The sequence below is a fragment of the Podarcis filfolensis genome (genome assembly GCF_964270895.1).
Source record: "Podarcis filfolensis genome assembly, chromosome: 1".
NCBI lineage: Eukaryota > Metazoa > Chordata > Lepidosauria > Squamata > Lacertidae > Podarcis > Podarcis filfolensis.
In genome coordinates, this window is record NC_139604.1 from 105,884,822 (window position 1) to 105,902,254 (window position 17,433).

The following is a 17,433-nucleotide window of genomic DNA, read 5'->3' on the forward strand; positions in this document are numbered from 1 at the left end:
GGCATTAATTTTCTCATACAAATTAATAGGACATTCCTTTTGGCCTCCAAATTTATCATGGAGCTTTTCAGTGAAGTCACGCATTGGTTTGGGTGTGTGTGTGGTTGGTTTTTTTACAGCAATGACAGCTGTAACAAGTAGGGCTCTGCATGCTTCCCTATAAGGTCACACTAAAATCTTGTGATGCTATGGTCTTGTGACAAGAGAAAGGATGCAGTTTTATTTGTACAAATGACATGAAATGAATTTCAGAGTCCTTGCAAGTTCCTGACTTCTACCAGTTCCCCCACCCTCCACCCCGCCAAGACTGTGTTATTGGCCTTAAACATATCCTTCAATGCATCCCATTTTTCTGTCAAAACAGTGTAGCACAAAGGGCAAGGTGTGCTGCTGCCTATGTTCAGGGTCAGATGGTCCCCTGGAATGTGTGCTGTCAGCATCTTGCCTGCCTTATCACTTCCTTGGTGGTTGGCTTGCTGATTGTTTGAAGAGTGTGCCAGAGTGATTGCAATCGACCTTCCTCCTGAGGAAGACAGGAGTATTCAAAGTTCACTGTCATGTCTCTCGACTGGGAGTTCTTGACTTCCTTCTATGTGGTTTATCTCCCTTTTGTAAATAACAGGCTTTCCATTCTGCGTCCTGTATGGCCATGTTAAATATTCTGCAGTGTGTTGTTTTTGCCACAGCACTACTGGCAGAATTTGGATTCATTGTAAGTGTGGTCAAACTAGCAGTCCATCCTCCTGAGATGATGATGGTGATGATGATGATGATGATGATGATGATGATGATGATTGATATTACCTACCACACTGAGCAGAAGGGCAGTGAACTGTCACTGATCTCTTGGACCTGATCGTACAAAAGCAGGTCCTAACTTTAAAGAAAAGGATCGATAGCGATGAAAGGTTTAGAAATCACTGCTGTGTCTGCGGCAATTAATTCTACTGTGGGCAGAGGCCAATGATGAATCTGTGCCCTTTGTGCATTTCGTTATTGTTCTGACAAGTCCCCTTTAGGAATCCAAACTGCTGCCTTGTGCTTTGGGGATGTTGAAACAGCTCATTTGTCTCCTTCCTGTTAAACAGGGAAACTGAAACGCAGTGAAAGGCTCCGCTAGAGACATTGATGGAGCTGTGAAGAAACACCACGCTATTTTAGAAGTATGAATGGTGACAGCGGCAGCGGCTGGGCTTGTGGGGAGAGCTGGGCTGCAATAAAAGTGTACATCAAAGGCTGTGCCCAGTTATCTAGAAAATTGTGAAAGAGGAGTTGCAGGCTGCATCCCTGTGTACCGCATCCCTCTCACCTGTGCTCTGGGTTTTTCATTATCTCTACCCTCCCTCCGGCTCCTACCTGGCTAATGAGACAACAGCTTTGATGTCACTGAATGATGCTTGTTCCAAAGTAATGTCCTCTTCTAGTCATTGTCCCGTCTGTGTGCCTGCATTCAGTATTGTATTTCTTAAATTCCCCCTTTGCCCCAATAAATAAACTCAAGTGTACAATTGCAGGAAGAGGAAAGGGTGTTGTGTGTGTTCAGGAAATACCTGAAGATTAGTATCAAGATTGCGAAGACAGCAAAGCTGGTCTATGTGTCTTCATCCAGACTTTAACAAGGGTTCAAACCCCGATTTAGCTTTGACCTCACTGGATTTTGTGGTTGAGACCTGGCAGTGCTGCTGTGTGTCTCGTAATCCAGGGCACGCTATGAATTTGCTGTCTTTTTATCTACCTTCCAGGCTTAAACACAGGCTGCTTCTATGCTCTCTCGACCCTACTCACCCGCATGGTGATCAGCCACTATAAAGTAAGTGACATTCTGTTCAGCTGTCATGGCTTCCCCTTCAGGACACTGGCTCTTGCTGCATAACAGATGCCTGCGATCCTCTGTTCTGGGGGAGCCTTAGAATGAGAACACGAGGCTGAAAATCATTTCTGAGCCTCCTAATTCCATGTATGTGAGCGCTCAGTCGTTTTCTGATGCTCAAGGGGGAAAGGAAGAGAGGCATTCGAAAAATCAAGGCTAATTTCATGCATTCATATTCCAAGCAGAATGTCGTTTTAAGCCTTGTGCGTGGGAAAACACTCCTGATTTTGTGTACGCGTGTGGTTCAGGAATATAATACCACCTCCCAACAGTATCTTCAAAGCCTAGTAGTGCTGATAATGCCTCCAGATTCTCCCTAGTCCATGTCCACTTTTGCCGCCGGCCTCTTTAATCATTGGCATGCTGCCCTTGGGAAATTGTGCATGTGAGTATGTGGCCGTCAGACTGGAGCAGGTTCTCATTCCATTGCCTGAAGGAAGATTCTCACCTAGTGAGCCTCACTGCTGGAGTGGAGCCCTGAACAGGGTCTCTCTGGTCCTAGCCTAACCCCTGGGTGCTGCGTACCACATCGGTTTTCAGTGCTCTTGGTTCCACCCTGAGGTCTCCTGTTGTCCCTCCAGCTGTTTGCGAGTTTGAAAGCAAACTGCTCTGTGCATTTGTGTGTTGCTGATGCAGGATGAGCAGCTGAACGCTGGTCGAATTGGCCTCACCATTGTCGTGGCTGGCATGGTTGGAGCTTTGATCACTGGCCTCTGGCTGGACAGAACCAAAACATACAAGTAAGTCCTTTATACCACTCCTATTCAGTGGGTAAGTATAGGGGGAAACTCTGCAGGAGCTGCTTCCTGCTTTGGAAGAGCTTTGGAGCTATTTGGCTGAAATCCTTGGCACATGCGCCTGTGACGTCTGCTATTTGCAGTGTGAGGCTGTGCTTGTCCTAGCTAAATGAACTGTGCATTGGAGAGACTAACAGAAAGTATAGCATTTTGTTTATTTTTTAAAAGGTTGGTGGGAGGAGGAGGCGGGGATCACAGTTTGGGGTAAAGGCTTGCCAAGAGGTCCAAGAGCATTTTTATATATTGTAGAAGTAAAGGTAAAGGGGTTGCGGCGCTCATCTCGCTTTATTGGCCGAGGGAGCTGGCGTACAGCTTCCGGGTCATGTGGCCAGCAGGACTAAGCTGCTTCAGGTGAACCAGAGCAGCACACGGAAACGCCGTTTACCTTCCCACCGGAGCGGTACCTATTTATCTACTTGCACTTTGACGTGCTTTCGAACTGCTAGGTTGGCAGGAGCAGGGACCGAGCAACGGGAGCTCGAACCGCTGACCTTCTGTTTTTTTTTTTTTTAATATTTATTAAGGTTTTACAAAAAACAGAGATTTACCGAATAAAAGGAAAACAAAAAAAAGAAGAAATAAGGAAAAATACAAAAAATACAAAAGTACATAGAAAAAAAAGGAAAATACAAGATACAAAAAACAAATAGCTAGAAAAAAATTAAAAAACACATCTATTTTTTGATATCTTTAAGCTCATTTGCTTGTTTCCTTGACCTCCTCACACCTCCCTTTTATGTATTCCCGTTCACATAGTCAGTTCAGCAAATCCTTACCCACTTTCATTTATCCTCACTCTATATCTTAACATATTATAACTGAATATTTTCATCCATTATCAGTCCATTTTTACATATTCTTATTGACCTTGTTGCTAATGCCTCTTAATTTCAATCCAACATCATTTTAACATTCATTGAACCGCTGACCTTCTGATCAGCAAGTCCTAGGCTCTGTGGTTTAACCCACAGCACCACCCATGTCCCTCATATTGTAGAAAGGCTGGTTTAAATGTGTAGCATCCCTAAGATATTGCATTGATTTACTTCCTAAGATATGTCTGTAACTTTTTGAATGTGTTTCTAGGGAAAGAGAGGTGTGTAGCTAGAGTAAAGGGGAATTCAGATGCACCACAATATTCCTCTTAGGTCCAGACTAGATGTTCTCTTGGCAGATGTGTGCTGACACAAGGAATGATTGCTGGGCAGGAGGTAGGGATGCTGAACTCCCCCCGCCCCCCCGGCCACTGATTCTCCCCTGCAAATGTATTTAGTTATATAAGAATGTGTTTCCTGCTTTTCTGGTGCCTTCACACCACTCAAGGCAGCTCACAGCAATTAAAGCCAACCACTAATATAATAAAACTGAAGTGATACAAGTTTTTATCTGATAAAACAAATGCCTTACCTCAGCATGAAGATTTTCTGTGATAAGGCAATGAAAGTGAGTGAGAGTGCCCACAAACAAAGTATTGTGAGGAAAACCAAGAGCAAAGACAGATCTCAAAGCACTCTTCAGAATGCAGGAGAGGTTAATACAGTGGTACCTTGGGTTATGTACCGTACTTAATTCATTCCGGAGGTCCGTTCTTAACCTGAAACTGTTCTTAACCTGAAGCACCACTTTAGCTAATGGGGCCTCCCACTGCTGCTGCGCCGCCGGAGCACAATTTCTGTTCTCATCCTGAAGCAAAGTTCTTAACCTGAGGTACTATTTCTGGGTTAGCGGAGTCTGTAACCTGAAGTGTCTGTAACCCGAGGTACCACTGTAATGGACCGGAATTGAAAAGTTGAGTGGTGAAGAGCTAGGAAGTAGGAATTTTGCAGAAGGCTGTGGGTTGTCTTAGTGTCTTCTGTTTTGCAAAGCTAGAGCTATTGAAAGTTTGGGACCTAGGGACAAAAACTTTTAATTTTCTGCCACTGTGGTGTGTTCAAACAGTCGTTAAATATCTGGGTTTCATAAATATGCTTAAGTATTTCTAAAGGCATTTTTTAAAAAAATTACCCAATGTGCGGCACAGAGTTGTCACTGTCCCTCTAACTGCACATACTATAATTCAGTGACCCTGTATAAGGATACTTCCTATATCCTCACAAGTGTTGTGAAACTGGTGGTGTGACTCAATCCAGGCCTGCTCCAGGCGTGTGGCCTTCCTGATTTATACTTCCCAGAAGGCAGCTGTACCACTGCATGGAAATCTCTGCCAAAGGGCTTTCTGTCTTAAACAGCAGCCCCTAACGGCTAGTTTTTAGCACTGCTTAACATCATGCTTTCTATAGAGGCTCTGCACATAGTTAAGCTGGGATGACAGAAGGAACAAGTGAAGAAGTATGTGGAGGAGGAAGGAGGCATTATTATCTTGGCAAATAATAGACTTTCAGGGGAAGAATAAACCATTCTCCCCTGCAGATACCTCCCTCGCCCTCACTTTAGTGCAGTGAGGTGAACACTTGGTTTATGCTTCCCTCAGTATCAATCAATCAATTAATTGTACGTAGCCAAAGGCCTTCACAATAAACAACAAAGGGATTCCTCTAAAATCGCACAACATAACCAGTAACATCTACAGCATAAAGGATGAAAATCAACAGCATAAAGTATGGTGCATTAACATAACTGGACTGGAGCTTCTCAGCTGCCAAAGCAAATATGGCTCCCAGATGTGTAATTTGTAGATATTTATCGGCTAAGGGTTCAACTATCACTTCCGGGGGGGGGGGGGATCGGCCTGTTTCCTGCAGTAACATGTAGGACTACTCTGAAGCAGAGGTGAGTAAAATGAATTCTTTTGGGTGAATTTAGCTGCTAGGGAGTGATGTGTTTCTGCTCATCTGATTTAACAAGGATCCTGCAAAGCCTCTTGCCGTTTTTACCACTTATGGATAAGAATTAATCCATGCACACATAAGCACAAATGCTATAAATCCCCTAAAGTACAGAAAGAGGTTTTTAAAATTATTATTATCATTTGAGAAGGAAGCTTTTGAGAAGTTGCATGACCAATTAGATCATGTGGGTAAGGGCTTCTGTGACACTCTCTTTGAGCTGAAACCAAATAGCGGGGCGTTATTTTTTCCTTTTCTCTTAGCTTGACAGGGGCGCCGTACGGCAACTGTTGCTGATCTGCCCTTTATATAACTGGGAAAGGTACACATCCCTTCTGCCAAGCCATTCTTTGGAATGCAGGGTCCTTACAGAGAGTGCTTTTTCAGAGTGAAGCAAGATGGATACAATTTTACTGTATCCTGGTTATAACAGCTTGGCAGCTTCTTGTCGTTCTGTGCATGTTTGCTCTGAAAATAGCAGGCTGCCCTCCCATTAAGCCTTAAGGATAGATCTCTGACCCAACGCAGAACTGTAATCACTGAACTTATATATACCTCCTACCACTGTAAACAGTAACTCTGTACTTTAGCAGCCCTGCTGAGTTATTGCTCTTCCACAGTTGACTAGAAGTAGAATGCAAATCGTGACTGCCCTTAATCTCACTCCTTTTAATAGTAAACTCAACTGCAGAGTGCTAACTAGGTTTGGATGACTCAGTCTCAGCCTCTCTTGTCCTCTTCCCATATTAAAGTACCGTATTTTTGGCTCTATAAGACTCACTTTTTCCCTCCTAAAAAGTAAGGGGAAAATGTGTGTGCATCTTATGGAGTGAATGCAGGCTGCGCAGCTATCCCAGAAGCCAGAACAGCAAGAGGGATTGCTGCTTTCACTGTGCAGTGATCCCTCTTGCTGTTCTGGCTTCTGAGATTCAGAATATTTTTTTCTTGTTTTCCTCCTCCAAAAACTAGGTGCGTCTTGTGGTCTGGTGAGTCTTATAGAGTGAAAAATACGAGAAATCACTCCCTGTTCCCTAGCAGATTTTTTAAAGGTGAAATCCAGGGAGATCCTAAAAATCTGCGTGTAAAATGTCTCTCACCATCCCTGCTCCACCCAAGGAATACTTAGCAAGTGTACTGAAGCCCTGTTCTCACTCCTGTTCTTACTTTAATACTGTAAAGTAGCTTGGATCAGCTTCAAAGCTCTGCTATTCCATATAAATATGCTTCAAAAACAATGCAGGAAGTGATTGTATGTTGTTTCCTGTGTAGTAGCATGTGCAAAAGGCCATGGTGCAGACAATAAGATGGCTGTACAATTGCACGGTGTCCATCATCATGAACAAGATATTTACCCAGAAGGAAGTCCCATTCAGTTCAGTGGACTTACTTCTAAGGAAGTTTATTTAGGATTAGAGCTTTCAGTTAGTAAAGGTCCCCCAGGTCCTGCAAGTTCAAAAAATTACCAATTAAAGGGCCAGTAGTTGGGAGAAGCAGGGAGACCTTTCTTGGTTGATTGAAGGCTTCAATCCTGACAGGTTATGTGGCCGAGTGTCCCAAAGCAAGAGGCCATTACTAACCCCCCTTCTCTCTTGCAAATGTATAGCCAGCAGCCCGGGGCTGTGTTGCCCACCTCTGTCCAACTGAGATGTTGTCACATACAATGAGGGAGAGGGTGAGGAGCATGAATCAGACTTCACAAATGTACCACCAGGAATACTAGATTGGCTCTGCCAGTGCACTTGCACCATGTCAACCTTGCTGCCACTGTGCTCCTCCCCATCCCAGGATAATGCAGCAACACACCAGCCAGAGGTCAGGGGAGAGGTACAGCCCTGCCATGCTGTTCACTGCTGGGAACAGAAAGCTTGTTACCTTTTTAAGGTAAAGGGACCCCTGACCATTAGGTCCAGTCATGACCAACTCTGGGGTTGCAGCGCTCATCTCGCTTTATTGGCCAAGGGAGCCGGCATACAGCTTCCGGGTCATGTGGCCACCATGACTAAGCCGCTTCTGGCAAACCAGAACAGTGCACAGAAACACCGTTTACCTTCCCGTCGGAGCGGTACCTATTTATCTACTTGCACTTTGACGTGCTTTCGAACTGCTAGGTTGGCAGGAGCAGGGACCGAACAATGGGAGCTCACCCCGTCACGGGGATTCGAACCGCCGACCTTCCGATCGGCAAGTCTTAGGCTCAGTGGTTTAACCCACAGCGCCACCCCCGTCCTTTTTATTCAACTGCAATATCTCACAATACCACATTTGAGCATTTGTCTGGACTCTGCCAGGCTATAGGTCAGAAGCTGGTGACTTTAGGGACCTCAGCCAGTTCATGTTGAGAGCAGCTACAGAAGCCTCTTCCAAGCAGTAGAGGATGCTCCTTGACCTTTAGAAAATCTTCCAGGTCAGGCTTTCTCACTAGTCCCTGAGCAATGGGAAGTCTTACTCTTTTACACAAAAGGTAGAACAGGATTTGACAAATTTTGAATTACAGATGTAAGAAATGGGGGGTAGGACATATTGGCGGGGCCCTACTTCTGGCAGAGGAGGAGGACAAGGAGGGCAAGAGGAGTGATGGCGGCGGCAGCAGTGCTCCTCCCATGATAACCAGGCAGCCATCATTTTGTTGTCCCTACAGTGACATAACACTGCAATGGGGGTTTTCAGGGAATTCAGGAAAGCTGGTGCAGCCTCATGCATGAGGCTCTTTTCCCTGTCTATCTGACTGAGGTAGATAGCTTAACAATGCAGTAAGATGCAGTGCAAAGTTCAGGAGACTGTTGCAGGACCCACATTCTACCTCTGCTCTTGCATAAAAATAGCTGCCATCTCCTTCAGAGCGGCTGTAGATTAATTTCCTAGGCAAATGCAGCAGCGAGTGATTTCCATGTGCTTTTTATATCCTCAAGTTGTCCTTGGATTTTCCTGCTTTCCTGACTGCGCTCTCTACTTTAATCCCTGCATACTATTGAAAGCTTCTCAAGAAATAAGCCAAGTGTCAGCTTCACTAACTGGCCTTGTTAATTTCTTCAGTTTCCTATACCTATTGGTTCTTACCAGCATCTGTGTAGGATACCCTGTGTTTAATTTAATTACAGAAATTAAAAAGTGACATTCTAAATATACCACTATGAGGTCCACAGTCTCTTTCTAGGGCCAGCTCAATACATTTTGCTGCCTGAGGTGAAGGAGAGGATGGCGTGAGACACCCTCCTCCAATGAAACTGGGGGCAGCAAGGTAGCCTAGGAGGTGTGAGGCGGGTTGTGCACACCACATAGAACTGCGTTCCAACAACTTGGTGCTATTACCAGACACCTGAGGTGGCCACTTCACTCTGCCTAGTTAGGTGGGACTGGCCTGCCACTTTCTATAGCTAAGAACTTAAGAAGGGCCTGCTGGATCAGGCTATTTGCCCATCGAGTCCCATAGTTTAACTACACGCTGCGTGAATTAAGTACAGCCGTACCTTGGTTGTTGAAGGGAATCAGTTTGATTTCCAAAGTGTTCGACTTCCAAATCACGGCTTCTGATTGGCTGCAAGAAGCTCCTGCATCCAATCAGAAGCTGCGGAAGCCCCATCGGACGTTCGGCTTCCAAAAGAATGTTCAAAAACCAGAACAGTCACTTCTTGGTTTTGATCATTTGGGAGCCAAAATGTTGAAGTTCCAGGGTGTTCGACAACCAAGGTATGACTGTACTTCATTTTAGCCATCCTGAATCTTTCAACACTAAGCTTCCTTAGATGTCCACAAGTTCTAGGTCTGATTGCATGACCTCCTTTGGCCTATTGCTGTCAGGAGACGTTTGCCGGCCTGGCTGCAGGTTGAGTAGCCCCTGCAACTTTCTTGCGTGCAAAGATGAATATTGTCAGGCTGTTGGATTAATTTGATTTTTTTATTGGGGTTTCCCCCCACAATAGAACTTAATTTTAGTTAAAATGTAATGAAATCTGAATTTAAAAACATTGAATACAGTGTAAGAGGAGTAGCTTCATTCTGATTGTGTTTTGTTTGTTACAGGCAGACAACTCTGTTGGTTTACATCATGTCATTTGTGGGCATGGTGGTTTTCACGTTTACTCTGGACCTAGGCCATATCTGGGTGGTCTTTGTGACAGCAGGTGTGCTGGGGTAAGTTTGCTTCTCCTCTCACACCCAGGGTGAATTTTCTCTTCTTTGAAGGAGTTTCCCTCTGAAGGCATTTGGCGGCTGCCTCTGACATGGAGATGAAGATGCCTCTTCTTTCTCTCTCCAGTGGAGTGAAGAGTAAGAAAGTACCACAAACAATGGATACCCAGGCAAAGTGAGAACTCTGGGATATGCATAGCAGCCATCATGTCCTTTCATGTCTCTGCTGACCATGGACATCTTGCACTGCAGAGCGTGGTTGAATGAAATGCTATGGGCAACAGCTGCTGGTGGGGTGGGGTGCTGTTGTTGACTTGGCTTCCCAATGTGGAGGTTGCTGACAGTAAAGAGGCGAGGCATCTGGGAGGTTGGTGCAGTGCAGGTGCTGCCGCACGGCCAATCAGACACTTCTGCTGCTGTGTCTGCACTGCACTGACTTCCCTGCAGCCTCACTCCCTGCCCTCTTGGTTACCAGCAGTAACTAATAGGAAGCAAGGTAAGCTATGCCATCCTGCTCTGCACCACCAGCTGCTCCTGGCCATGGGGAAGCAAATAGGGTTATGCCTTTGAGACTGAAGTGGGGCTTGGAGAAGCACCCTCACTTTAAAACTGCATGTCCCAAACTTTGCAGCTGCTGATGCTTTCCTCCCTGCCAATCTTTCCTGGCAGTTTCTTCATGACTGGGTACCTACCACTGGGCTTTGAATTTGCGGCAGAACTGACATACCCAGAATCGGAAGGGACCTCATCGGGCCTTCTTAATGTAGCTGCACAGGTGAGTTAGTGCTCAGAAAATATAGCAGGTAAACAGACTCACTTCTTAGCTTGGCATTGCTGTTGCACAGGAATTCTGTTGATGAATCCAGCTCTTCAAGGTGGTATCATAGAATTGTAGAGTTGGAACTCTGAGTTGGGACTCTGAACACTTTCCAATGCAGGAATCTCAACACATGGTCTCCCATCCAGTTTGAAACCATATTGGACCCTGCTTAGCTTTGCCAGTGTGCTAGGCATAGCGGTGTGGCCAGACTATGCTGCAGTAGCTTTCTTCTGTTTCTTCTTTGTAACTCTTTTTTGATCTTGTTTCAGATATTTGGAATAATTTTCACCATTAGCCAAGCACAGATCTTTGAACATTTTGGAACTCAAGCAGGAAACCTCTTCCTCTGCAGCTTCCTGTTTGTTGGCACTGTTATAACTGGTAACTACACTATCCAATCATTGTCAAACCTTTTTCAGCTCCTGCTTCCTACAACTCTTGTATTTCTACCCCAGCTTAAAGTAATGAGGTTTAGGGTAGGACTGTAATGTTGAATCACTTTGATTGGTTATTTTTAACCTAGGGATGGCTTCCAGTTATTTTCTCTTTCAGTCTTAAACTCAGTACTCCACATTTCTGTAGCATTTCATCATCATCATCATCATCATCATTATTATTATTATTATTTTAATCCTCATGATAATTCATAACCGTCTTAAAAAATAGAGGATGGTTTCTTATCCAAAAGGCTGAGATGCCTTTGAGTGAAAATTTCTCCTAACAAACACATTTTTTTTGTATGCAGTTTTGACTCACATACACAATTTTGCAAGTAAAATAGCTGTGTTTCAGTTTGCATGTACGTTCAGGAAGTGAGCATTAGGTACCTTTCTCATTAAAATGCAAAGAAAATCCTCTTTCTCCAATAGCCCTATTTATGCCAACCCAGTTGTTTTGTGTCCTTCCATGCTGCTGTTTTAATAATTGAATTAATATCCTGTTGTATTTTTATTGTGTTATTGTGCTTTTAATCTGGAAGCTGCCTTGGGGACCTGTTTGGGTGGCTAAGAAGTGGAGTAGATTTAAGAAGTGGAATAGATGTTCTAAGATTTAAAAATAATTTATTTTCCACCATGGAGAGGACAGACCCTGTTCCCTACTTCAGTTGTGCTTTCTGAATCGTAAGCTATGTTCTTCATATCGCCCTGCCTTGAGCTCCATTGCTCTGTGAAGAGCTGCTTATGGTCAACACACAGTGACTTCCTGGCTCTGTTTTCTCTTCCTCCAATGCCCCAGCTTTCATCAAAGCAGATCTCCGGAGACAGCAGGCCAACCTGCGCGATGAACAGACTGTGAGTAAATCATATATTTATGCTGGTAGCTTATGGCCAACCGTCCCCACCTGTGAGTCTCCTTTGCTATTATCATGATGAATAACTGTGCCACCTTGAGGGAGTATTGTTGCTGCCTCAGCTGTGCCAGGTTTGGGTTGTTAACGGTTGAATGCTGTTGGATTTTCCTCCAGGAGAAAGTGTGGCATGTGCCTGGGACCAGCTGCGAGTACTGAGAGAGACATGCTGGCAATCTCTCTGTTTGAGGGCATACATCTGGTGCACTAGCCAGACCAGTGTTAGGCTGTTTGTAACCTTAAGTAAATGCAAATACAGCTGCTTAAAGAAAGGTGAAAGATCATGGGTAATATCCAGGGGTGGTGTCCTACTCACACAATGGACTTCACTTGTGCACACTGAAACTACTCTCCTACCTGCCCACTATGTGACCCAAAATGTGCCATGGAGGGTCCCCCAAATCCAATGAGTGTTGGCGGACCCTCCAGAGCAGATTGGGAGGGATGATGGAGGCTCCAGCAGGGAGCTGCTCTGGCTTATCTTAAATTCATTTAGGACTAGGGAACCAGATGTTGCTGGACTGCAACTCCCAGCATCCCTGATAATTGTTTCTGAGAACATAATAAGAGCCCTGCAGGGACTAGATGGGCTTATGCAATCCATGGGACAGTGCACCAAGATAGAGGGTGGATGTGATGGTGCTCACAGTGTAAAGGTGTCACTGGGCACACTGTCCGATGGGTGGGTGATCCTGCCTTTCAGCTGAGGAATGGGCTACTGATCCTTTCCATCTCTAAGATACTGTGCCTGTAAGTTGACCCTTGGGCACAGGAACCAGATGGGCATTTCTGCTTTCCATAAGCTTTTCCTCCAAAGTTCTCCTTGCTACTTTTGTTGTCTATATTCTGACTATTTGATTTTTGTATCTGGCATATATCTTTGGAAAAGTTTTGTAGCAGACGCACAGTAGTACAGGTGACTCTCAACTTACCCTGGGGTTACATTCTGGGCATAGTGAGTAAAGCCAAGAACACACATAGTCAAAATACATTGGGTTCAAAGGCGGGTGGGATTGCCAAAGTTTTTTCCCTCCTTTCTGCCCTCTTTTTATTTATTTTTTTGCCAGGTGTGTAAAACACAAGTTAAATGCACAGGAGTTGCAAGTTACCTGTACTCAATACTTCAAAACAGACATATTTAGTACAACCTGGGTCATCATTATGTTTTAAATCTTCATCAGAAGACAGTTCTTTAAAAGGCAAACAAAACTAACAAATTTCAAATAACTCCCTAATGTTTAAGCTCCCCGCACTTGATACAGTGACAGTTATGTGATTCTTCTGTGTAAAGCCAAATATTGAAATATTTAGTTTATGCAGTGAACTTTCTGACAGGGTACCTGTGCTCTAGACAGCTGCGTGGCAGGCAAGAATTCAGCAACTGAACCTTTTCCTGGGATACAGGATAGGAACGACTTGCCTGTTACGCAATTGTTAAAAGGGACAGAATCTCTACCAGGGGGAAAAAAAGGCAATTCTAACTCTGAATCAGGTCATGCTGAATTGGGTAAATGAAGGATTCTCTTCTGCAATATATAATGAAGATTCTGGTCTTGGATTCTGAATTGTGGAGTTACAAATAGGACTAAGCCAAAAGAGAGGAGTTTCCTTTAATTCACATTGTTATCCTGATTTTTGTTTTTCTTTGGGGGTGGGGAGGGTATCTCAAAATGTGTCATCGCTGTCTTACCAGGAGAAGGAGTGACTGCAACAGTAGTGGAGGGAAATTTACTTTCCAAATATTGCTGAATACAGCTCCCATCAGCCCCAGCAAATATGTCCAATGACCAGTGATGATGGGAATGATAGTTCAGCAACATCTGGAGGGCCAAAGGTTCCCCACCCCTGTGCTATAGCATGCGTTGCTTGGCAGCAGCCCAGGCAACAGTGGTATCAATGCTCCTCTCTCTGTGGCACCCGTTCAGCCTATTGATGTGTTCCTTTGCCCAGGGTAATGTGGAAAGATAATGTGATGTGGAAAGCATTGTTTTCACTTTGAATTCATTTATTCTTTCATTTATTCTTTCTTTCCAAAGGGAGCCCAGGGTGGCTAACAATAATAAAATGACCTACAAACAATGTAAAACACTAACACATATTTCAGAATTGGCTTTGTTTACTTTCCAGTGATGTTCTGATAGTACCAAATTTGATTAATGACACCGCATTGTAGCACCATCATGTTTGCTGCATGATCCCTGATTGCTAGGGATAACGTTGTAAAAGAGGAGGAAAAACATGGTGCTGAAGGAACGACAGAGAGGTGGAGCACAGTGGTTTTCAGAAGAATCACAAGCAAAAGTGAGAAATGCACAACTGGTTTTTATTTTATTTTAAGAGGGGACACATTGTTCCACATGAATATATAACTTTCGGACCCCAAAATGCTAATGTGAACATTTGGAGCCTCCTTAGTTAAAGTGAAAGAACTTGGCAGAAGAGAAGTAAGCTAAAATAAATGAATTTATTTAACATTGAGACTACATAATTCTTCAGGGATTAGGTTAATCAGATCTCCTGCTGCCTTGGAATGAGTACAGGGCTTATAAAGCTGAACATTCTGTGGAATTTTTAGTGATCAAAAGTCTCACTCACTTTCAGTTCTGCGGAGTTTCACCAGCTTATTCCATCACGATTCCCTGCCTGCCTGCCTGTCTGTCTGTGCCTCCTGTTTTTTTTAATTCTGCCCCTCTTTGGGATTGTGACATATGGCTGTTGTTACAGAGACTCCAGGGCAGTAACTGTCAGATAATGAATTATGGACATTGTACCTTAATTCCATCATTTCCCATCCCTGATCAGTAATTCTCAGACTAAGGTAGGAGAATCATACTAACCTGCTTATACAACTCTTTCTGTGAGATGGCACTGGCACCAAACCAATGGCATGTTGCAGGGCCAAAATGTGTAGAGAAAGGGCTTGGTGTGGGGAAAAGCACACTCACTGGATCCAGCATGCTGGATTCGGCCTATGATGCAAATTTGATCACCCACCAAGCAATTGTCAAAGGGAATGTTAAGTCCTCCAGTTAGAACAGCCACTGGATTGGTGCCTTTTTGTGTAAAATAACTATTGCAATTCTCAAAGCACTTTGCTTTGCAACGTTAATTCTATGCTTTTTCCTGAAGAGACCTTCATGTTGCCGCTAAGTACGTGCTTGAATATGCTTCATCTGACTATCTATCTTTCCTTAAAGCTTACCTTCCCCTTGTTGAAAATGTGTGCTCACATATTTATTGCTCACCATTCTCAAGTTTGTTGGTGAAGAGGCAATCACTGGATGCAGTAATGAATTTCTTAATGCTGGGCTGAATTCTGAAGCAGTCAAGAACGGGTAAAAACATGGTGGGAAGGGGGCTGGCTGCAGAAAAGTGCTAGATTTACAATTATTTAAAAAATCTATCCATGGCATTTGAGGGGGTTATATATATGTGCAAGCTCACTGTAGAGTAGCGAGCAATCGATATGTGAACATTGATGCATCTTTCAAGGTGCCATTCATGTGCAAAGGACATCCTGAGATGAAAACATGCTGCACTACCATGACTTTTAGCGTTGCTGCTTGCAAAATGTAACATGTTTACATACCGGCTATCTTAAGCCATTATTGTGCCTGATCCATTACTTGCAGGATGGAATGATGTTTTGATTGTTTCAAAGACTCTGAAATCCTTCAGGTATATTTCTGACTCAATACACAGGCACCATACCTGACATTAGTAATGGTAAATCAGGACCAAACAAGATGCAAGATTGGAAATGTATGAATGCATTTCTGCTTATTGTTCCCCAACTCCCATTTGGCATCCAGCACTTGGGGCTTTTCCCAGGCCACATCACCTTATTAGCTACACCCCTCACTGGACCTATTCTGCACCATCTCCAGTTCTTCTGCTTGGCTGGCATACCTTCAGCTGTAACAAGGCTTCTTGCTTACCGGAGGGAGGAGTTGTATGTGCAGAAACCTCTTAACATTTGTGTGGCTGGAGTGTGGCCTACTATAGGAAGATAAGAGTTGCCTTGCCAACCTCTGGCATGTGCCCCCTGGAAGGTTGTCGAAGAGAGCAGAGCCGGCCCAGCAATGAGGCAGGGTGAAGCATCTCAGGTGGTGGTGGAAGCGCAAAAGGATAGTTTTCTGTTTCACAGGCCATCTTCCACCATGTCCCAGCAATAAGTACAGCCCTCCTGTTGGCCGCCTTCCTTGGGGTGCCTGGCTTCTGTGCTGTTAGCTTTGGCACGCTTAAGTCCCAGACTCCTGGGGCCTTCCTGTGGAGAAACGTGGCGAAGTATACCTAGAATGCCTCTATGCCCTCTTATGAGTCTAGTCAATGGTACTCATGAAGAGCCTGAAGATGGCGTAGGAGTAAGAGCTAAGGCCTTCTTTGTATGGCAGGCCCTCACTTAAAGGCCTAGTTATCCCAGGATATTCTCTGGAGTTCTCTCCGAGGCTCTGTATATCCTCCAGGTTTCCCCAACCTTCATTCAGGCTAAGGCCCTGCAGCTGGACTCCTTCCCTCCCATCAGGCAGATGAATGACAGGGCCTTCCCTGCTTCTTCTAGCACAGATGGAGCCTTTAGGCAATGTTTCCTCAGTACCAAATGGCTTTAAATCCCTACCAAGTAATCATTGGGACAATTGCACTATGAGCCAGGCTTTTGAGATGCATTATAAATATACCAGTGTGTTAGCATTTTGAGGCTTGGACCTGGGCATTAACACCTAGAAGCAGGTTCCTAGCTGGTGGCTATTTATCTACTGCCATTTTGTGCAGTATATTCTGGCACAGCTGACCAGTTCCACCAGCATGTGATAAAGGAATGCAAAGATCTGTAGGCCCTGACTTGTGAGGCAGATGGGGATTTTTGTTTTACTTCTGCTCAGCTAAGCATGGTCTGTTCTAATCTTTGTAACAGACTGTGCACAATTGTTTAGTACCTTTTTTTTTTGAGGGGGGGAGAAGAGGGCAGGTTGGGGAAGTCTGATACAGATCACCGGATTAGGGTTGTCATATAACCCCTGCCCCATTTGGGCACCCTGCCGCCCCACATCTCCCTCGCTCGCCCCCTCCTTGCTGCTAACCCCTTTACTATTTATACCCCACACATCTTACTGGGCTGCCCCAGCCACTCTGGGCAGCTTCCAACATATATAAAAACATAATAAAACATTAAACATAAAAAACCACTTCCCTATATAGGATTGCCTTCAGATGGCTCACGGGTTGAATAACTCTGTACTCTCTATACTCTGTGAACCTTATTGTACCTCAGTTCTAACAACGTTCACTGGCATGCTATTGGAAATTTGTATGACTGAGCCATAATTATTGTTTGATGAAAATAGAGAGGCAGCCTTGCATACATAACCATTCCCTCCACGAAAGGATCCCTAACCTTCAGCGAATGGCTGTTCTAGTTGTCAGTTATTTGCCTCTCCAGGCAACTGCAAATATTCACCTGTCCCGGAAGAATGTAAAGTCTTGTGGCGTTTTGAAAAACTCCACTCTTTGTGGATAGGTTTATCCCACACAGAGACACTGCTGTCTCCTATGTGGCATCAATTTCCTGAAGATTAACTATGGAAGGCAGGTTGATCACAGGTAGCAAGCACGTTTGACTTTGCTCTCTGCCAAGTCCTGATGAA

At 44.4% G+C, this 17,433-nt stretch overlaps 1 protein-coding gene across 3 annotated transcripts in view; it reads left to right on the forward strand.

Moving 5' to 3' along the window:
• The window catches only part of FLVCR2 (FLVCR choline and putative heme transporter 2), a 48,425-nt gene that overhangs the window by 21,983 nt on the left and 9,009 nt on the right, over positions 1-17,433 (forward strand). For 2 of the 3 annotated variants that reach the window (XM_083616238.1, XM_083616239.1), the window contains exons 4-9: positions 1,743-1,810; positions 2,507-2,610; positions 9,513-9,623; positions 10,290-10,395; positions 10,710-10,821; positions 11,677-11,732. In XM_083616238.1, the coding sequence (XP_083472364.1) occupies positions 1,743-1,810; positions 2,507-2,610; positions 9,513-9,623; positions 10,290-10,395; positions 10,710-10,821; positions 11,677-11,732 (557 nt within the window). Of the gene's footprint in view, positions 1-1,742; positions 1,811-2,506; positions 2,611-9,512; positions 9,624-10,289; positions 10,396-10,709; positions 10,822-11,676; positions 11,733-14,512; positions 14,607-17,433 lie in introns of all 3 variants that reach the window. The other variant, XM_083616237.1, reaches the window with a different exon arrangement.